The 22,895-nt window shown below is 45.3% G+C and overlaps 1 protein-coding gene across 1 annotated transcript in view; it reads left to right on the top strand.

Annotated features, from left to right (window-relative positions):
• LOC118075944 (transmembrane protein 132C) overlaps positions 1-22,895 on the top strand; it is a 273,846-nt gene that overhangs the window by 146,179 nt on the left and 104,772 nt on the right. Inside the window, exon 3 of the mRNA XM_035098371.2 lies at positions 17,127-17,273. Coding sequence (XP_034954262.2) covers positions 17,127-17,273 — 147 coding nt within the window. The remainder of the gene's footprint in view (positions 1-17,126; positions 17,274-22,895) is intronic.

Genomic DNA, 22,895 nt, shown 5'->3' on the forward strand with positions numbered 1-22,895 from the left:
CCATTAGTTCCCCCAAAGAACTCTGGGAGTTGTAGTTTATTAAGGCTGCTAAAAGTTGTTAGAAGCCCCTTATTCCCCTCACAGACCTACAGTACTCAGAGGGCTTTAACAATCAATCCCTCTTCCCAGGGAAATCTGGGAATTGTAACTCTGTGAAGGGAGCAGGGGTCTCCTAACAACTCTCGGCCCAAGTGGGTTTTGATCATATCTCACGGCAGGAAGCTGGACCAAAGCATTCCTTCTATAATAGCAAGCTTGGCTGCTGTGGTGCCGATGGGACTGCAGCCAAAATAGCGCCACTGACAACAGCCCTGAGATTTTATGAGGAAGGGTGGTATATAAATCTAATAAATAATAATAACACCAGTGTGGAAGGTCTGCAGAAGTGCAAAAAAGGAAGAAAAATGAAGAAACAAAACTATCCAGTGGGGGTAATATACTCAGCCATGAATCTCACTGCCTCTGTCTTTTTCTCTCAGACCAACCTACCCAAACCATGGGTAGGTTTGTTCCCATCCTCTCTGCTGACTCCTACAAGGTCAGTACAGACTAAGGAAGAAGAATCTGCTAGGTAGTGGTGCCACAGACTGGGATGGTTGTATGTAAGAAGGCATATGGGTGGGCACTGGATGAGGGCAGGCTGATGTTGGTGGAGATGTTTGCCACTTGCCCTAATGGACCAGCCTCCACTGCTCCGAACACGTTAAAACATTAGAGTAAAGGTAAAGGTAAAGGGACCTCTGACCATTAGGTCCAGTCGTGACCGACTCTGGGGTTGTGCGCTCATCTCGCATTATTGGCCGAGGGAGCCGACGTATAGCTTCCAGGTCATGTGGCCTGAGCAGCACATGGAAACGCCGTTTACCTTCCCGCTGTAGCGGTTCCTATTTATCTACTTGCATTTTGATGTGCTTTCGAACTGCTAGGTCGGCAGGAGCTGGGACCGAGCAACGGGAGCTCACCCCATCACAGGGATTTGAACCGCTGACCTTCTGATCAGCAAGCCCTAGGCTCAGTGGTTTAACCCACAGCGCCACCTGGGTCCCTAAAAACATTAGAGTAGGGAAGAGCTATCCTTGCTGCCTCGAGTTCCTTGGAGGGAGGTGGGATATAAATGTAGCAAATCAATTCCATGCCTTTGGAAAACCCAGTTCTAAGTACAAGCACAGAATCAGGAATGAATGTGTGCACCTCTTGCCTTACAAGAAATGAAACTCAGGCCAGGAGAGCTCACATTCTGTGCTAAGAATAGATTGTGTCATTCTGCATACATGTTCTTCATTTGCATAATTTCTCCTGATAGCCAAATGTAGGGCTTTGGTTCTGCTCCCCTCTTTGAGCATCATGCACTACTTTCCCCTAGAGCAAGCAACATATTTTGGTGCACTGAAATGGATTCATCTGTATTTCATACGCCACGTCGGTTGTTCCAGTGCTTTCCCCCAAACTGAACTCTCCCGCTACGGCAGCAGCCTGTGGATCCCAGGGCCAGGTGCTTTCCTGTGCCGAGATCCTGCCACATGCAATTGCATTTTTGCGGCATCATGCTGAAATAAAATGATTGGAATCCCTGCAGTCAGGAAGCCGAGCTGATGTTGGAGGAATCAGAACTACTTCAGGGTTGAGGGGAAGTCAGGGAACTGGAAGATGATTCCCTTCGGAAGATGGGGAAGATTTATGTGATGTAAAATTGCCAACCGCCTTTAAAAAGTTTTTTTATTCTTATGAAGGAAGCATAGCAGAAGGGCTGATATACCGAAATGTATCGAGCTGAGCTGAAATCGAACTCTACATTTCATGGCCCAATTCACAGGTCACACATTTTTGTGTGGAATTTGCAGTTCTCTGAATGTTGCATTAATTTTTTTCTTTTTACAGTTTCTTTTTGTCTTATGTGTTTTCTTTTGTATGAAAGAGAAATTTATATGCATTCTGAGTTTAATTTAATTTAAGATTGAAGATAAATATGATTTATCTTTTTTTCTTTATGTATTTATGTTTAAGATGTAGGTCTATGTATTGTTATGTCTTTCTGATTTTTGATTTGGTTTACCTATTGCATTTGGTTATCATCATTTCGATTTTGTTATTATTTATTATTATTTGTAAATGCTTTTTTCTTTAATATTTTGTTTGTTTAATGTAAGCATGTGTGAGTGGTAATTATTTTTGTGTACTTTATGTTATTTTTTATGTATATTTCATGTAAAATATTATGTTAATAAAGTTATTTTTTTAAAAAAAGAATGTTGCAATGCAGTCCTCCAGTCAAGTAGCCTGTCCAAAAGTGTGTATACTAGAGAAATGTGTGCAGCACAATGCATCTATTGGAGAAAAGAGTGTGCAAAAATGCATTATATTTTGAAAAAACTGCTGTATAAAAATGTGTATAATAGGCAAAATTGTGTACAGACCTATGCATATTAAGGAAGAATCAGGACTAAAAGTGGTGATTGATTTTCATGAGGACTTTTTATAAAGCCACAAACTGAAGTATGCCTATCTGTCACTGCCTGCTCATTGGATGGGCAGCAGGGGCCTTTTTTTTTTTTTTCACAGAACTGTGTTGTTCGTTGAGATTACATCCCTGTCTCTTCTTTTAGAATCTGTTTTAAATCGTTTTCATCTGCTCTCTGAGACCGTTTATTGTCGTGACCCCAGAAATCAAGCGGTGATTGAGACAACGGGGTCGGAGGTTGCAGAATCTCCAGCTCGCGCTCAGGGCTCTGAGCCTGACAGACAGGCACCCTTGGAGCAACCTCCCGTAGCACCAAGTTCTGCAGAGGCAAGACCCTCATGGGTACCTTCTGCCGAGGAACCAAATGCCTCCCACTGCAGCTCGTTCATCCAACAGCTTAGGGAGCAGACCAGGCAGGAAGTCATAGAGCACAGAAGGTGTACCCATCTTCAGTCCACAGGGTTGAACCTTTAAGATAAGATAAGATAAGATATCTTTATTGTCATTGTCCCCTTGCGGGAACAACGAAATTACTCGGTTGCTACATCCACTCAGATAAAGCATTCCGCATAATCCAAAATTACAAAACCTAATTAAAAACAGTAAATATAATACAAATAACAAGTAAAATAAGTTGACTTCAAAGTCCAGGCTTTCCATTTAAGGCCAAAATCGCTCTAGAGAAGAAACTGTTCCTGAGACGGCTCGTTCTTGCCTGCATTGTTCTATATCTCCGTCCCGATGGCAGGAGCTGAAAGAAATGGTGACCAGGGTGCGTTGGATCTCTTGATATGTCTAGTGCTTTTCTATGGCACCTGGTGGTGTATATTTGTTCTAAGGTGGAGAGTGAGCAGCCAATAATGCTCTCTGCTGTTTTAATAATTCTACACAGCCCTGCTCTGTCCTGAGAAGTACAGCTTCCGTACCACACACACAAACCGTACGTGAGCACGCTCTGTATGGCACAGTGATAGAAGGCAAGCCGCAGCTTTGGTGGAAGATGGTTTTTTCAACTTTAACAAACAAACCTGTGCTCAGCGGGAGGGTCAGAGTCTGGGGATGATATGGGATGGATGGATGGTTGGAAGGAGGATAAAATTGAAAACTGAAAAGTGTGTAAGGAGGGCTGAGCAACTGAAGCAAGAGAATGATGGGAGAAGGACAGAACGATATGTACAGAGGAAGTATTGCTTATAAATGTTGAGGACAAATGAAGGAGGGAAAGATGAGAACGTTGCTATGCCTTGTGATTAAACCAGTATTTAATCACTCTTGATGTGAGTGCTGGAGGACCTGCTCCCTGCTTGGAAGAAGCTAGTGGAAGGAAGTGCTGCTATATATGGACATAACTGTCCCTTTGCTTGTCAGTATATCAATGCTTGTGCTTTTTCATACTTGATATGCCACCCCTCAACTACGTGCTGGTTGAGGTTGTGCCACATCAGCCTTGCAGTGCCTAAATAAACATCCTGTTTGACTGACAATTAGAGTGTGCAACTTAAGGGGCCATCCAGGCTGAACCCACAAGGTATTGGGCATGGAATTCCAATGTTTTCCCAACAGAGGTTTTAAAAGGCCCAGTTTGCTTTGGACTGTTTGGAGATTAAGCTGCTTGCTTGGCGCTGTCTGTGGTCCTGCAATGCCTGACTGGCCTTCCCCTGTGGGTGAGCAGGTCAAGCCATAACAGTTTTAGTACAGTATATGGTGGTCTTAGGGAGACCACTTCTTGGGCTCCTTGATCACTGCAGATGGTGACAGCAGTCACGAAATTAAAAGATGCCTGCTTCTTGGGAGAAAAGCAATGACAGCATCTTAAAAAGCAGAGACATCACCTTGCCGACAAAGGTCCGTATAGTTAAAGCTATGGTTTTCCCAGTAGTGATGTATGGAAGTGAAACCTGGACCATAAAGAAGGCTGATCGCCGAAGAATTGATGCTTTTGAATTTTGGTGCTGGAGGAAACTCTTGAGAGTCCCACGGACTGCAAGAAGGTCAAATCTATCCATTCTGAAGGAAATCAGCCCTGAGTGCTCACTGGAAGGACAGATCCTGAAGCTGAGGCTCCAATACTTTGGCCACCTCATGAGAAGAGAAGACTCCCTGAAAAAGACCCTGATGTTGGGAAAGATGGAGGGCACTAGGAGAAGGGGACGACAGAGGATGAGATGGTTGGACAGTGTTCTCGAAGCTACGAACATGAGTTTGACCAAACTGCGGGAGGCAGTGGAAGACAGGAGTGTCTGGCGTGCTATGGTCCATGGGGTCACGTAGAGTCGGACACGACTAAACAACAACAACAACAACATGGTGGTCTTACTGTTGGAAGCCATCCTGAATATGTCTTATAAAGGCAGGGTTGGAAAAAAAGAAACCGGCTGATATTCTTAGTCATCAAAAAACAATTCTGTAGACATTTCTCTTGGTTTCTCTCTCTGCTGAGAAAATGTGTGTGTGTGTGTGTGTGTGTGTGTGTGTGTGTTGCAGGGTAAGACTGAAATATGCCTCTCATTTTAAGGCAACAATTTTTTTTTGTTCTATCAAATGCTTGGATGACATGGTCACATATCCATGAGGATTAGAAACTTATTTTAAATTCTTAGGATTCTTACTTCAGAAGAAAATAGATTATTCTATAATGCACTTACACAGATCTGTAGAAGTATTTCAGGAATGATGACAAATTCCAGGTGCTGTGAGAAGATCTAATAAAGAGAGATGGCTGGTATAAAAATAAGATGAGAACCCTTCTGGTATTTCTACTGCATAAGGAATGGACTGGAGTCGGGAGATTCTTCCCCCACCCCTTCCCATTTAACTAGGCAAATTTCTTTGGACACCAGAACTCTAGAGGCCCTTTAATTGCTTGTTTTTGCCTTGTCTTGCCTTCAGACAGTTATTATTGCCTGAAGTTGGCATGGCATTCCTTCCTGAAAGTAAAAATAGAGTTTTGAACAATAGAACCTGCTGGTTGTATCCATTGTTAGTTTTATGCAGAGTAGACCCATTGAAATTAATTGATATGGCTAATGTAGTGTCCTCTAAGTTGAAGTTAGAGCTCATCCACACTCACTTTTGCTCTGTGTTTTCTAGGCATAGATCTGGGCTTTCCAGGTCCCAGGTCCGAGTGAGTTGTGGAGAGAGAGAGAGACAGAGAGAGAGAAAGACAGAGAGACAGAGAGACAGACAGACAGAGAGAGTATTTCCGTTTCCCAGGAAAACCCACATTTTACTGCAGATTGCAAGCAGGAATCTATGGGAAACCCATGTGCAGTTTGCTCCAATTCAGTGGTAAAATGTGGGTTTTCCCAGGGAAACTGCTTGGACCAAAACAAAAACCCACTCAGACACAGGCCTATGCCTGAGTGCACGAAAGGAAGTCTGGATGAGCCCTTAGTTAGCTGCAACCCCTGTTTTCTAAGCTTATAATCTTATTATCCTTCCTCACCACAGGCTTGTAGCCAGGAAATAAATAATGGTGATGGATGGTGGCACCGATGCTTACCCTCCCACCTACCCACAGACCCACATCTCCAAAGGCTTTCAAGCTTAAAATAACTCAGCATAGTCCACTGTGGATAAATATCAGAATAAATATCTTCTCTTGTATAAATGAATTTATACTTCCCAGGTTTTGACCATTCTTGTTTTTAAATTATAGTCTTAAAAAAAATCCAATCTCTATGTAAGGATATTGTATGTGATTCAACTGCAAATTGAAATTTTGAATCAACAGAGAAAATGTGGAGCAAGCGCTGTTGTCTCTCCCCCCCACCCCCACCCCGGCTTTCTTTTTAGTTTCTACTTTGGTTTGCATTAGAGAGTGAAAGTGTTTCCCCTAGACTCCAACCCACTTGGGTGCTGAGAGCACAGGAGAAGCACCTGGCTTAACGCCTGACTGAGCATGTGTTCTGGCTAAATGTGCATGCTCAGTAAAGCAAGGAGCACAGAGGGACACAAAAGCAAATGCAAAGGGGGCAAAGCATGGATGTTCAGGCAGTGGAGCATAGAGCAAAGCAGGGGGATTGAGGAGAGAGGAGAGAGTGCACTGACCATAACAGGGGGGGGGAATGAGGATGAGGTTTTTTAAAAAAACAAAACAAAACAAAAATGCAGGTAGTGTTGAGATGAAGGACCAAGGCCATTTAGGGCTTTAAAGGTCAGCACCAACACTTTGAATTGTGCTCGGAAACGTAGGGGGAGCCAATGTAGTTCTTTCAATCCAAACAAAAGGCGTGCGGGTTGTGGGGCAAGGAATTGAAGGCAATCCCTGATGTCTTCAAAAAGCACAATTTAAGTCTTTTCAGCTTCATTCTAGAAAGTGTTCTATACCAAAGTGCCCACTCTTTTAAATCTCTTGCAAGTTTGCATTGGTACTCTGACAGTGGCCATGCTTTGCATGATGCTTAGCTAAATTCTGGATTCTGTTAAAGCAACAGCTCCCTCCCCTTGGGAGCTCTCTGTGGTCCTGAAGAGTCTGAGGGTACTTCAGGTGACTAGATTTGTAGACAGGAGCTGCTTTCTGGAGACTGTTACCTGCTGCTGGGTGAATCCAGGTCTGGCTTAGTGCAATATCTTGTGAACTGCCCTGGGATCTTGTGATGAAGGGCAGTATATAAATCTAATAAATAAGAAAGAGGGGTGGTGGTGGCAGGCTCTTAACTGGTTGGGACAGACTCTGTCCTTCTGGCACAGCAAGCAAGCAACTGCATCTTTATCTGCTCTCATCTGGATTCATCTGTGTGCTTTTGTGTCTGCCACTATGCTTTGATCAGCTGGCTGCTTTGTCTTTCCACGCTCCAGGGTTAAAATAGCACAAAAGGACATCTAGCTTACACCTCGGGGTCACAATAGCCATCCACCTATCAAGTAATGTTAATTTATTGAAGGAAGTTTGCTTGTTGTTGCTTTCATTCACATTTACAGGTGAAACTCGGAAAATTAGAATAACGTCAAAAAGTGCATTTATTTCAGTAACGCAATTTAACAGGTGAAACCAATATATGAGATAGATGCATGACATGCAATGCAAGATATGTCAAGCCTTTATTTGTTGTAATTGTAATTATTTGTCATTAGGTGGGTCAATTATAAATGGAATGTAATTAATGAAATGTAATAGCAATGTTTATTTTTGTATTATTGTAACTATTAGTTTTATTACTGTTGAATTTCCAAAAGAAAGCATTTGTCAAAATTAAAAGAATAAAAAATAATAAGTTGCATTACTGAAATAAATGTACTGTACTTTTCAACGATATTCTAATTTTCTGAGTTTCACCTGTATATTGGGTTAAGAGGCTGGCTTTTAAATATATATATTTGTCTGCCAGCAAGGATACTTTACTTGGCTTGATTAAGCTAGTGGACACTTTTCCACAGAAGGAATTGATAGTTTCAGTGCAGACAATACTGAGCAAGATGGACCAGGGGCAGCTTCCTATGGTCCATCTAGCTCAGTATCACCCACACTGGCTGGCAGCAGCTTTCAATAGTTTCAGACAGGGAGTCTTGTCCCAGCCCCACCTGGAGATGAAAAAGATAATAATAATAATAATAATGTAATAATAATAATAATTTATTATTTATACCCCATCCATCTGGCCAGGTTCCCCCAGCCACTCTGGGCGGCTTCCAACAAAACATTAAAATACAGAAATCAAACATTAAAAGCTTCCCTAAACAGGGCTGCCTTGAGATGCCTTCTAAAGGTCTGGTAATTGTTGTTTTCTTTGACCTCTGGTGGGAGGGCATTCCACAGGGTGGGTGCCACTACCGAGAAGGCCCTCTGCCTGGTTCCCTGTAACTTGGCTTCTCATAGCGAGGGAACCGCCAGAAGACCCTCGGCGCTGGAGCTCAGTGTCCGGGCAGAACGATGGGGGTGGAGACGCTCCTTCAGGTATACTGGACCGAGGCCGTTTAGGGCTTTAAAGGTCAGCACCAACACTTTGAATTGTGCTCGGAAACGTACTGGGAGCGAGCCAATGTAGGTATTTCAGGACCGGTGTTATGTGGTCTTGGCGGCCGCTCCCAGTCACCAGTCTAGCTGCCGCATTCTGGGTTAGTTGTAGTTTCCGGGTCACCTTCAAAGGTAGCCCCACATAGAGCGCATTGCAGTAGTCCAAGCGAGAGATAACTAGAGCATGCACCACTCTGGCGAGACAATCCGCCAGATTGAGACAGATTGAGCCTGGACCCTTCTGCATGCAAAACAGCTGTTCTATCACCAAGCTATGCCCTCTCCCCCTAAACTACAGCCTTCCTGATTTATTCATTGGCCTGCTTTCCTCATTATTTCTGACAACTGGGCTGTCTCGTGGTTTTTTAAGCATTCAAAGTACACTGTGTGCATTAGCGTGTAAACCTTGTGACTACACTGTGAAGCAGGCCCGTAGTTGAGGGTGAGAGATTTGGGCTGCAGTTGGTGTGGTGCCCATTATCCTCCACTTTGGATTCCCAGGTAGAAACCAGGCATTCTGGCCGAATTTCCACCCTGAGAAGCAGATTTTTCTCAACATTACAAAGGATATTGACAAGCTAGAACATCTGCAGAAGAGGAGGATGAGGATCCTCAAGAATCTGGCAACCAGGCTTTATGAGGAACGGTTGAGGGAGTTGGGTATGTTTAGCCTGGAGAAGAGAAAACTGAGAGGTGATATGATAGCCGTCTTCAAATATTTGAAGGGCTGCCGCATGGATGATAGAGCAATCCTGCTTTTTAAAATTATTATTTATTAAATGTATATACCACCCTTCAGAGGGGGGCCGACTTGAATAAAATACACACACCATTTGAATGGCAATGCCCATCAACTTGAGGGGAAGGCAGCCCCCTCTAATTTTTTATTGTGGAGGTTTAAGCTCCCACGGCCCCTTGGAGCTGGTTCCTATGGCCCTTCATCAAGAGATCCTAGGGTGGTTCACAGAATAAAATACATGATAGAGCAAAGGTAAAGAATTAAACCAAAACAGCAAAACAATAGCCCCAGCCCCACCCTAGATACATTTAAAAGGCTGTGGGATATTGATCAGCCTAAGGCCTGGTTAAAGAGGAACGCTTTTGCCTGGCGCCTAAAATATATATTATGAAGGCACCAGGAGAACGTCCCTGCATAGCTGCCAAGTCTCCTGTATTCCCTGGGAAACCCCTGTTTTTCCAGCTGTTCCCAGCCGAAAAAACGGATTTTTTTGTTTTTCCCCGGTTTATTCTGGCGCGGTGGCCATTTTGGAACTGGGCGGAGCATGCTCAGAAGTAACTTTTGATGCTGCTTTGCCCAGTTCCAAAATGGCTGCAGCGCGACTTCTGGTGCGGTGGCCATTTTGGAATAGGGCAGAGCAGCATCCAAAGTAGCTTCTGAGCATGCTCCGCCCAGTTCCAAAATGGCGGCAGCGCTACTTCCGGTCTGCTACTTCCGGTCCAGTCCCTTATTTCTCAGGCTGGAACTTGGCAGCTATGCCTCCCTGTGAAGAGCATTCCACAAATGGGGCGCCACTACAGAAAAGGTCCGTTCTTGTGTTGCTACCTTCCGGACCTCACATGGAGGTGGCACACAAAGAAGGGTCTCATATTATGAACTCAGAGTGCAGGGCGGTTTATATGGGGAGAGGTGGTGGTGCTTGAGGTATTGTGGTCCTGAGCTGTTAAAATCTTTATAGTCAAAACCAACACCTTGAATTGGGCTCGGAAGCTAACTGGCAGCCAGTGCAGTTGGGCCAGGATTGGTGTATACATGCTCAGACCATCTTGTCTCAATGGCTGCTGAATTCTGCACCAGCTGAAACTTCCAAACTGTCTTCAGAGGAAGCCCTGCACATAACGTGTTGCAGCAATCCAACCTAGAGGTTCCCAGAGCATAGACAACAGAAGTTAGGCTACCCCTGTCCAGATAGGGGTGCAGCTGGGCCACCAGTCAAAGCTGCTGGAAGGCACTCTACACCAGACATCCCCAAACTTTGGCCCTCCAGATGTTTTGGCCTACAACTCCCATGATCCCTAGCTAACAGGACCAGTGGTCAGGGATGATGGGAATTGTAGTCCAAAACATCTGGAGGGCTGAAGTTTGGGGATGTCTGCTCTACACCATCAAGGCCACCTGAGCCTTAGAGACAGCAGAGGATCCAGGAGGACCTCCAAGCTACATACATGTTCCTTCAGAGGGAGTGTAACCGCATCAAGAACAGGCCACCTCCCAGCCATCTGGTCTGGGGAACCACCCATGAACAGTGCCCCAGTCTTACCTAGACTGAGCTTCAGTTTGTTGACTCTCATACTGAGGCAAGGCATCGGTCCAGCACATCCACTACCTCACCAGCAGGTGTTAAAAGCAGAGTTGTGCTCCAGAGGGTAGGACCCAAGCCAATCATTACAAGAAAGGAGATTATGACTAAACATTAGGAATAAATATCTGGCGGTAAGAGCTGTTTGACAGTGGAATGGGAGGTGGTTACCTCTCCTTCACTGGAGGTTTTTAAAGAGAGTTTGGATGGCTATCTGCCAGGGATTCTTTAGCTGTGATTGCAGGCAGTAGGACTGGATGATCCTTGTGGTCCCTTCCAACTCTACAGTGCCCTTGCCTGTTGAATATTAGGCACACGAGTGATCTCAACCAGTCGGGGTCATTCAGTAAATGGGTTACTGTTACAGTGCTCCATAGCCAGTCGGACGTGGCTGCACGAGGGTGCCAATGAAGGTGGGTGAGAGCCAGAAAGCACACTTTTCTGTTATTTTTCTTTTTTCTTTCTTTTTTTAAGGAGGGGTGAAAAAGTGCCGGGGAATGGGAAGTCAATTTTCAGCACTGCAGAAAATTGCGCACAACACAGTTGTGTGCTATTGTGTCCCATCCCCTTGGAAATTCATTTTCATCCTCAGATTCAGGAAGCTGATGTAAATTTCTACACTGCAGCTGGGGCTGGATCTTAAAACAGCAGTACTATACAGCAAGCGTTATTGGGAAATGGGTGGGGGGGATACAAATAAACTGAGGCACTGATAGAGATAAGCCAAAAGGGGGCAGTGTTTATTAAGTTGAAGTCCAAAACTGTTTAGAATTTTTTTTCTTTCTGGGGTGGTCTTATGACACAACAGAGCTCACCTCTTCTACAGCATTTCTCCTCCCTATCTAGGTGTCTGTCATATTATAGCCCACCTTATCCCCTAGGCTCTGGGTGTCTTAAGGTAATTCAAAGTCACATGACTGCTCCTCTGCCAAGGGCTCATTAACTAAGTAACAGGCATGACTGCCTTGCGCAGTTAAAAGGAAAGGCAATTGTAAAACAGTAGTAGCTATCATTGTTACATATCAATTACAGCTATCAATATTACACCATTACCCATATTATATTATGAATAGGATGACTATAGTATTATTTATGCTATTGATATAGCATGACAAAGAGGACGCAGGTGGCTCTGTGGTCTAAACCACTGAGCCTCTTGGGCTTGCCGATCAGAAGGTCGGTGGTTCGAATCCATGTGAAGGGATGAGCTCCCGTTGCTCTGTCCCAGCTTCTGCCAACTTAGCAGTTTGAAAGCACACCAGTGCAAGTAGATAAATAGGTGCTGCTGTGGTGGGAAGGTAAACGGCATTTCCGTGCACTCTGGTTTCCGTCATGGTGTCCCGTTGCGCCAGAAGCGGTTTAGTCCTGCTGGCCCCATGACCTGGAAAGCTGTCTGTGGACAAATGCCGGCTCCCTTGGCCTGAAAGCGAGATGAGTGCCACAACCCCATAGTTGCCTTTGACTGGACTTAACCGTCCAGGGGTCCTTTACCTTTTACCTATAGCCTGACTAGTAAAACTTTAGTTGCTTAAGCGTATTTCTAAACTATATACTTTTTTACAACACTAAAATTGGCTTCAGTGATACCATCGAAGCAGGACTTTGGGGTAGAAATCTGCAACTCCAGCAGCTAGGACTCAAGCCAATGGATTCATATTACAAGAAAAGAGATTCTGAGCAAACATTAGGAAGAGCATTTTGACAGTAAGACCTGTCTGACCCTGGAGTAGACTCCCTTGAAAGGTGGTGAACACTCTTTCATAGGCAGTGTAAAAAAAACAGAAATTGGGTGGATCTGTCAGGGAGACTTTAATTGTGTTACCTGCATCACAAGGCATTGGTCTAGGTCAGGCATCCCCAAACTGCGGCCCTCCAGATGTTTTGGCCTACAACTCCCATGATCCCTAGCTAACAGGACCAGTGGTCGGGGAAGATGGGGATTGTAGTCCAAAACATCTGGAGGGCCAAAGTTTGGGGATGCCTGGTCTAGGTTGCCCTGGGGAATCCCTCCCTACTCTAAACATCTATTATTCTGTCACCTATTCATCTAACTATGCAAGAAGCTCCCCACATGCAGCCATGTGCCTTTTCACATTTTTATATATATATTTCAAATTATTTAGCAAAATTTAAATGCCACTTAATAATAGTAATAATACACTTCCAAGTGTTTTACATAGAGCATTCCTAAGAAAATCCCTTTAGCTTACCTTACAAGGTTGTTGTGAGAATAAAACAGCAGTGTGGGGGACTAGGTTCACCACCCTGAGCTCCTTAATGCAGGAGCGGGGAGCCTGTGGCCCTTCCAGCTGTTGTTGGACAGACTTCAACTCCCATCAGCCCCAGCCAGCATGGCCGGAGGCAAGAGGAGATGGAAGCTGTAGTCCAGCCACCTCTGGAGGACCGCAGGTTAACAGCCTGTGCCATAAAGGAAAAGTTAACATAACACATGTAAGGAATGAAATGTTTCTTGCTCCTTTGCTCACTAGCAGTTATCTCATGACCATTTGGGAATGACAAATGGGATGAGACGTAGCTCAGCGACACAGCATCCACTATGTGTGTGGAAGATTCTCAGTTCGAGCCCCAGCATCTCCAAGTAGGGCTGCAAATGTAAGCTGTCTAGAGAGTGTAGACAAACACTCACCTAGATGGACCAATGGCTTGACTGAGAATAAGGCAGCTTCCCGTGCTCTTGTGGTTAGCCAAAGAGGATGCCTTTGTAATACAATTGCTGCTGCGGCTGTTGAGTTGGATTAAGAAAATAAGCACAGCAACCCAGACATCTTTCACTTCCTGGCCTAATTCCACCTCATCTGTTGACATTGTTATATAAAACTGTGGGAGGGGAAGAGAGATACTGCGGAGGGAGGAGAGAGTGCTGCAGATTATAATTCCACATATTTATTTAGAAGCTCAAGTCTTTTGGGGCATTCCAGCCGCCCATTCCAGCACTAAGTGCCATCGCTGCATTGATTTTCCCTTACTCTGGATAGCCTACTTTCCTCCTGGACTCTTCCTGCCTCCAGAAGGCCATTATATAACGTCTCTCTCTCTGTGTGTGTGTATATGTAAAGGCAGGTTGCTTTCCCCAAAATGTTCGATACGGTGGGTTAATTAACAAAATGGCTCTGTCGCCAGAGTTGTTTATTCCTCTTGCTGTTCTTGTATCTTGTCCTCCCCCTCTTTTAAATTTTCGTCCTCCAGTCCTGGATTGTGCCACTAACCTTGTCCAGCGAAAACGTCCTCCCTAATCAACTGCAAAGCCTCTGCCGGGCTTCACGGTGGAAAGAGCAATCTCCAACTCCTGGGGAAATTGTACCCTCCCCCCCCCCAACTCCAATTGCAAGTGACAAGGGACCTCTCTGAGGCAGCACAGGGGCAGCCAATGTATGAGACGTGTAGATGGAAGAAAAAGGTTGGTGGGGAGGGTCCTTGTCAGTGATGATTTCAGCAGTTTCCTCTCATGTATCTGCTGCTACTCAACATCTTGGAACATGAAGAAGAGCCAGGATGGATCAGAATACAGACCTTTCTGGCCCAGGGGATAGCCAGTGTCCAGATGGGAGAAGGGCTCAGTGTTAGTGATAGAGCATGTGCCTTGCAAGCAGAAGGTCCCAGGTTCAAATCCCTGGCATCTCCAGGTAAGGTTGGGAAAGACACCTGCCTGAAATACTGGAGAGCCAATCGGTGTAGGTAATTCTGAGCTAGATGGACTCAGTATAAGGTGTGGACTACAACTCCCATCAGCCCTCAGCCAGCCAGCCAGCCAGCCATTAGGGTCAATGGTTAGGAAGATTTGGAAGTCCATGCAGGCTACCCAACCAAGTCTATTCAACAGCCTGTCATTTCTGGAGGGCGCCATGTTCACTACTGCAGGCTAGGCTGCATTCACACTACAGTTTATTCCATTTGCCTGACGTTTCCCTAACTGTTAGTTTATGCATTAATTTGAGATGTAAAAGCCACTTCGGGAAAATTGATGAAATGTAGTGCATGTTTAGTGCTCGTTTCTGTGCTGCTTAATTCCAGGGAGGGGGTGGGGTCAATTTGCAGCCCCCTTAGAATGGAAAATCACAGGAGTGAAGTGACAAAAAACTGGAGGTTGTATAAGGGCATGCAGTTATTTTGGGCTGCTTTCACAAGGGAACAGAAGCGCACATGTGGGACAGTGAGCAAGTAGCAACGTCATGCAATGATATTCATTATTTTGTCACACCACACCCCAAGGGCGTACCCACCATGCGGCAAGTTAGGGCAGCTGCCCTACTCTAGAAGCAGGGCTGGTGGGCAGAGGCGGAGCACAGCCCGGCAGAGCGCGAGTTCGCCATTCCCGCCGCACCGCGCCGCACCCTCCCTCCAGCTCCCCGGCGCGCCCTCAGGCAAGGCCAAGTGCGGCGGGGAACCAGGGAGCGCGGCGCGGTGGGCGGGAACGCCGAACTCGCGCTCCGCTGGGCTGGGCTCCGCCTCCGCCCACCAGCCCTGCTGCTAGGGAGGGGCACAGCCCGGCGGAGCGCGAGTTCGCTGTTCCCGCCCACTTTGTGGCCCCTCCCCTTCTGTGCCTTGGCCCCTCCCCTTGCCCCCCCCTAGTTTTGATCCTGGGTACGCCCATGCCACACCCACTGAGGTAAATGAAATATAGTGTGGCATGTCGGTATATCATAGAACTGTAGAATTGGAAGGGACCCCAAAGATCATCTAGTCCAACCTCCTGCAAAGCAGGAATCTCAACTAATGCATCCTTGACAAGTGGGCATCCAGCCTTTGCTTAAAAACCCCCAGTGAAGGGGACTCCACCACCTTCCAATGGAGTCTATTCTACTGTCAAACACCTCTTATTGTTCTTCCTGGTGTTTAGTTGGAATCCTGTTTCTTGTAACTTGGAGCAGGGGAAAACAGGTTTGCTCCCTCTTCCATATGATAGCCCTTGAGATATTTGAAGATGGCTATCTTACCTCCTCTCAGTCTCGTCTTTTCCAGGCTAAACATACCCAACTCCCTCAACCGTTCCTCGTAAGGCCTGGTTTCCAGACCCTTGATCATCTTGGTCATCTTCCCTTTATTGGGATGCTATGTTTCTGTTGATATCACCCTCCTCTGCATATGTTCCAACTTGTCAATATCAACATGTGGCACCCAGAACTGGACACAGGACTCCAGGTGTGGTCTAACCAAGGCAGAATAGAGTGGTACCTTTATTGGGACGCTATACTTTTATTGATAACAGCCAGTTCCATAATGCAGCCGGTGTAAAATAAATGTCAGAAAACATGGTAGAAGCACTGGCGTTGCAATCAGAAAAGCCAACACTGTATTCCCCGTATCCGAATGCAACCCTGGTCTATCTTGTCTCCCACACTAGCCATCACAGTAGCCAACCAGGGCAAGAAGAGAATATCCACTGCCATGCTTTTATTTTAATCACAGCACCTGGAGTTCAGTGGGACCCTGCTTCTTCACAAATGAGATTCCATATAGCTAATAGGCATTGATCAGCCCATGCTCTATGAATTTGTCTAATTTCCTTTTGGCACGGGGGTGGCTAGCCTGGGCCTCCCTTCAGATGCTCTTGAGACCAAAGTCTCTTCAGTCCCAGCCGGCATGTCCAATGGATAGGGATGATGAGATCTATGCTCCTGCCAAAGCTGGAGGGAGGCAGGATAGCTGCCCCCTGTTCCAATGCCATCGTGCATGAATTGGCTCAGATGTGGGACCGTACATTTCCTCCTTGTTTGGAAACTGCTTGGCTTCTTTTCAGGCTAATTCAATGAAAGTCACAGGGCATTTGTCTCTTAACTTGTCCTGTGCCATTGCGCTTCAGATTACTCATTGCTTGGTGGTCCGATTGGCTTCCCAAAAGCCTCTGGTTGGCCTCCGTAAGAAACAGGGTGCTGGGGAAAGCCAGGGCTAGCCAAGGTGGTGCTCTCTGAGTGTTGTTAGAGTCCTATCAACTCCAGCAAGCAACATCTGGAGGACACCATATTGGCTAACCCTGAGCTAGACAGACTTTTGGCAATATCTTCCAGGCTAGGACTCTTCATCAGGGTGGAGTGTAATGCCGTTCAAAATGGCGGCTTCCTCATTTGTTTCCCCTGAATTCCTCTTTCCCTGTCACACAACAGGAAAGACCTCTGAACTCATTAGAAGTCATTTCCAGTTGGCTCTCACTTTGCCTCTTCTGATCATTTCAGTAAAGGTATTTCTGCTTTGTATCTCACAGAAGGAAATGCCTCGTTTGACCATTTTAGAAGTATTTCCCAACCCTGACCTCCAGGCTTATTCTTAGGTTCTTATACAGGTGTGTGTTTTTGTGGGCAGGGGTGTGTGTATACCTTGCCAGATTGCGATATTGTTGTGATTCTGATCACTGCATATATATATTTTTCCCCAATAGGGCAAAGGTAAAGAAAGGAGTAAATATCCTGAGTGCAAAGGCAAGTGACCCACGGCAGTGGGACGTGACGCAGAACGTAGGAAATGGTGGGAAACACTCGACTACAACAGTGATGTGTCAGAGAATAATGCAGAGTCCAAGGAGCAGGTAAGTTGGTGCCATCGCCTTGGGACACGAGGCTCCCATCATATCGATTTGATAACCACATAATATGTGAAAAGGCTTTGATTCTGACCAAGCTGTTATTCCGCATGGTCAATAGGATGCTCACTAGCTGGGCTTTTTGTCTGATCCAGCCGGGACCCTCTTATATTTTTCATAGAACTTCATTGTATAGAGGCAGTGTACCTCTGAAGTAGGAAATGGCTTGAGATCAGCATCTAGAGAGGGCTGTTGCCTTCACAGCTTGCTTTGGAGCTTCCTGAAGGCATCTGTTGAACAACCATGAGATGGATACCTGTTTCTCCCTCTCTTGTAATGCTAGAATTTGGGGCCATCCAATGAAGGTGAATGTTGGATGATGCAGGACAGGAAAAAGAAAGCACTGTTTTATACAGTGCATAGTTAAACTATGGAGTTCCTTCCCACATGGTGTAGCAACGGCCCCCAACTTGGATGGTTTTAAAAGAAGAGTAGACAAGATCAAGGAAGGTTAACGTTCCCAGTGGCTCCCAGTCACAACGTCAGAGGCTTCTGAATGCCAGTCGCTGGGAATCACAGTTGGTTGGAGAGAGTATTGTTGCCCTCAGGTTCTGTTTGTGAGCTTCCCTTTGGCATCTGGTTGGCTGCTCTGAGAACAAAATACAGTGGAACCTCGGTTTATGAACACCTCGATTTACGAATTTTCAGTTTACGAACGCCGCAGACCCATCTGGAACAGATTAATTCCCTTTCCATTACTTTCAATGGGAAAGTTCGCTTCAGTTTATGAACGCTTCAGTTTATGAACAAACTTCTGGAACCAATTACACCCATGCTTCGGGTTAAGTACGCTTCAGGTTGAGTACTCCGCGGACCCGCCTGGAACGGATTAATCCACTTTCCATTACTTTCAATGGGAAAGTTTGCTTCAGTTTATGAACGCTTCAGTTTAAGTAATCCACGGACTGTCTGGAACAGATTAATCCACTTTCCATTACTTTCAATGGGAAAGTTCACTTCAGTTTATGAACGCTTCAGTTTATGAACAGACTTCCGGAACCAATTGTGTTCATAAACCGAGGTACCACTGTACTGGGCCCTTGGCTATCCTTATGTGAGAAACAGGATCTTTAATCTTATCCAACATAACATCTTTACTCTCTGTAAAGGAGAACCTGCCTGTCATAAATGACGGTTTTGCTAAACAGGAAAAAATGCATGGTTTTAGGATTTGAACTTACATAGTATAAATTTGAACTTTAGGATTTGAACTTTAGTTCAGTGGTAGAGCAGCTGCCTTACATGCAGAAGGTCACAGGTTCAATCTCTGGCATCTCCAGGTAAGGCCTGGAGAAGACTGTAAGTCTGTAATCTTGGAGAGCTACTGCCAGAATAGATAGCATCAATGGTATAAGGCACCTTACCATGGTTAGTGGTGGGTGGGTGTGTTGGCAAAGAGTTCTCTTGTTCTTCAAACGGCTTTACAGAACATTGGTTCGTTTGGCTTTGTTGCTCTGATCTTACGTTTCTTGAAAGAGATGTCCTCATTGCTGGTTGGTCTATCACTTTTCCAATGAGCTCTTCCTGTATTATAAGTTAGTACAGGGCCATAATGCAAAATAAAGCTCTTTGGAGGGCACAGGAAGAGAAGGAGACTATGAATCTATCACTCTGCCCCCAATTACAGGTAGGTAGCCGTGTTGGTCTGAGTCGAAACAAAATAAAGAAATTCCTTCAGTAGCATCTTAAAGACCAACTAATTATTTTGGTATGAGCTTTCGTGTGCATGCACACTTCATCAGATACCAATGAAGTACAGTGGTGCCTCGCTAGACGAATTTAATTCGTTCCACTGGTCTTTTCTTATAATGAAAAATTCATCTAGCGAATCCCATAGGAATGCATTGATTTTTTTATATTTTTTGTTTGCCCATAGGAACGCATTAATTGAATTTCAATGCATTCCTATGGGAAACCGTGATTCACTAGACGAATTTTTTGTAAAACGAATTCGTCTAGCAAGGCAACCTCCACTAGAAAAAACCTTTCGTTAAGTGGAAAATTCGTTAAGCAGGGCATTCGTTAAGCGAGGCACCACTGTATCATCGGTATCTGATGAAGTGTGCATGCACACGAAAGCTCATACCAAAATAAAAACTTAGTTGGTCTTTAAGGTGCTACTGAAGGAATTTCTTTACTCTGCCCCCACAATTTGTACATGAGAAGAAAGTGGATTTGATTATGCATTAGGAAAGCCTGTGCAGAAAAAAATGCCTTAAAGCCTCTTTGCTCTCTCTCTCTCTCTAAAACAGGCAAGTAGCACCATGTAATATATGCTGAAACACTGATCAGTTTATTTATAGTGCAGTTCTGTGGGGCGTGGGCAAAGGTCTCAAACCATTTTCTTTCTTTCTTTTTGGCTACAGATGGTAGCTAATTCTATCCCAGGCGGGAGGAGGGGACCCTGTTGCAAAGCCTTCATTAACTGCACTACTCACCCAGATGCATGTTCCTTGTTCAGCTTCTCTTCCTTTCTGCCAGGTGGCCTTATGATTCTTCCACCGCTGTGTTGGGCACTGATGGGTGCAGGCCTAGTGCCAGTGTTGGGCATCCTTGAGTAGTTGCTGCAGCCCCCAAACCCTGGCTGAACTCTGCTTGGACGCATGCCCAGCCCCACTTTTCCAGCTCTCCTTTTCTAGTGCTCCAGTGTGCATGGGGACGGCTCAGAGCTGCCATTAATAAATTTCTGGCAATGCCCTAGAACAACCTCAGTGTGACGTTCTTGTTGGACATCTTGGAAGGAGAAATTCAATTCACTTTTCGATTAAAGGCAAACAGAGCCACACATTTTCTGATTTTTGCTTTGCGGGTCTCCAGCCAAATCATGTGAACAAAAATGCAAAATGCAATTGCTAATGAAAATTACCTACAAAAATGCATTATATTTGGGAGGATTGCATTGCAAAAATGTGTATAATAGGCAAAACTGCATGCAAAAATCTATGCTATTCCATTGGTTTTCCAGGAGTGGCTTTCACGTTGTGTGAAAGCTCAAATACAATGCAGAAATTAACAGTTTTCCAACTGACACCAAACAATCTGTGGCTGCTGAGCCTGTGCAATTTCCACTGGGTTGATTGGCACGTAGTATTATTATTAACCTCTTTTCAAGGAGGGGGGAGAACTTCACAAAGTAGTTTACAAACTACATGCCAAACATAAACAATAAAATATAAGCTACAGCCATTCGGAATATCCATCTCACTTTGAAACATTAATAAAAAAGGCTGCACGAACATAACAGTAACTCAGCATAACACAAACTTTCTGAAACCATGTCATTCATCATGCCAGTTCTGCAGCTCAGATAATAATTAACTGCTAAAGGCCACTTCAAAATGCATGGTGCTGTAAGGCAGGAGTAGGGAACCTCTGGCCCTCCAGAGGTTGTTGAACTACAACTCCCATCAGCCCTTGGAGCAAGCATGGCCATTGACCAAGAATGATGAAGGTTTGGGCTTGCATTTTGGGAGCCACTGCTGAAAAGGCCCTGCTCTGCATGCTCCCTTATTTATTTATTTTTATTTTTATTTATGCAAGCTTCAGGGATCTCTCCCCTCTATCCAGCAACAGCAGCAGCAACAACAACAAAATGTCAATACCTCAATATTCTTTTTCAGTGCCCCCTTTTTTCTGCTCTTTTTCAGTCGCCGTTCACCCCCTAAATTCTCTGTCAGAGGGTTTGTTAGCTGATAACCTCTCCAATTTGGATTAAATTCTGAGCTTGAAAAGATATCCAGGTTTTGAAGCAAACACACTGCACCCCAACACACAGAGAGAGAGAGAGAGGGAGGGGGAGAGAGAGAGACTTTTCAAAAGGCGTTCCATGCCTGGTTAGCAACAGGGATGTGAGAGTGGGTGCAACAAACCTCTGACATTCTGGGGACAGAGAAAACATCTGTTGTCGTGAGCAGCTTACAGCCTCTATCTGACCACAAAGGATCTCATTTCCATTAGTAGGATTTGCAATAGAGAGTTTGCAATACAAGCAAAGGGCAGAGGACCAAAAAGGGGAAGAAGGAAGAAAACATTTTGGGAGCCTGCCAAAAAGGGGGGGCGGGGAGCATAGATATCCTTGAAAAGGAAGCCAGGGCTTTCATGGGCAATGTCAAGTATAGTTACATCCGCCGTAAAAACAATAAGCAGGCTGTCACGTCATCGTCCCTGCTACACAAACATAAACACACTTGATGAAATCTACTTAGATAAATAGAACTGCAAATCTCTTTGAGCTGTATCCAGCTAAGCTACACTCTCACTAGAACTAATGGACCCAAGTGAATCAATATCCATTACTTTTGATGGGTCTACTCTGAGTAGGACAACTATTGGAGACAACCTTTTGTCTTTGCTATATAGTGAACTGGGCTATATGTCTTCAGGAAAGTCACAGAATTTAGCTTGCTCAAAACATCTGCATTTTTTCCCCCAAGCACAAACACATTTTTAGACCTTATGGGCTGTGAAACAGGTGAAGGGAACCTTGGGCTCTCCATTTCAGGGCCGTCTTTACCCAGGGGTGCAAGGGATGCGGGGCACCCAGGCGCTGAATTCTCGATTGGCGGCAGTGACTTTGTAGTGTCAAATATTCCCGACGAGTCAGGAAACAAAAGCAGGTTTCCGCTGTGTCATTGTTACAGGTGAGTGATCTCCCCCCTAAAAAAAAGGTTAATAACTTTGGCTTCCCCCCTCCCAAATAAAGCTCAATTTGGGGGTGCTGGGCGGATCTTTGCACCCTGGCGGCCCTGCTCCATATGCTGCTGACTACAACTTCCATCCAGCCAGAACATTTGCCATCAGGGCCGTCTCAAGCAGGTCGGGCGCCCTGGTGCTGAGGCGTGGAGATCACTCCGGCGCCCCGCCCTCGCAGTGTGCAGCATGGCCTCCGTGCGGCTTTGCCGCGCAGCGCCCCCCCTGCCAGCCCGGCGCCCTGTCGCCCTGCACCACCGGGACTACACCTAGAGCTGGGCCTGTGGCCATGTTGTAGCTCAGCAACATCGGGTTGGCGGTGGGACAAAGATTCCCCACCCCTGCTATAAAGATGAGAGAGTCTCTAGCATAGCTCCTTTTCATGACTAGTCAGACACATTGTAATGGCAGAAGCCATATTTGAATATGGTTTAGCACATTCAGTCCCTGTTCATCTTTACAAAGGGATGTACAGTGGTACCTCAACATACGAGTGCTTCGACTTACAAAGGTTTTGAATTACGAAGTCGACAACCCCGGAAGTCTTTTTTCTGCGCCTGTGCAGAAGCGGTCCGCGCAGCCTGCGCATGCGCAGAAGCACAAAATCGCTTTCACGCATGCGCACAACAGGCGCTTCGACAACCGAAGACCTTGATTTACGAAGAGCACCGCGGAACGGATCGCCTTCATAAGTCGAGGCACCGCTGTATATCTTTTTGGAAGGGTTTACAAGTTTAAATGTTTTGACTGACTACGAAGTGGCCTTTTTAACCAAACAACAGGGGTGAGGGTTTGTCTGTTTGTTTTTTTAAAAAGTTTATTTACTGAATTTGTATACCACCCTTTCATCCATAGATCTCAGGGCAGTTCACAACATTA

The sequence above is a fragment of the Zootoca vivipara genome, chromosome 17, assembly GCF_963506605.1.
Source record: "Zootoca vivipara chromosome 17, rZooViv1.1, whole genome shotgun sequence".
Lineage (NCBI taxonomy): Eukaryota > Metazoa > Chordata > Lepidosauria > Squamata > Lacertidae > Zootoca > Zootoca vivipara.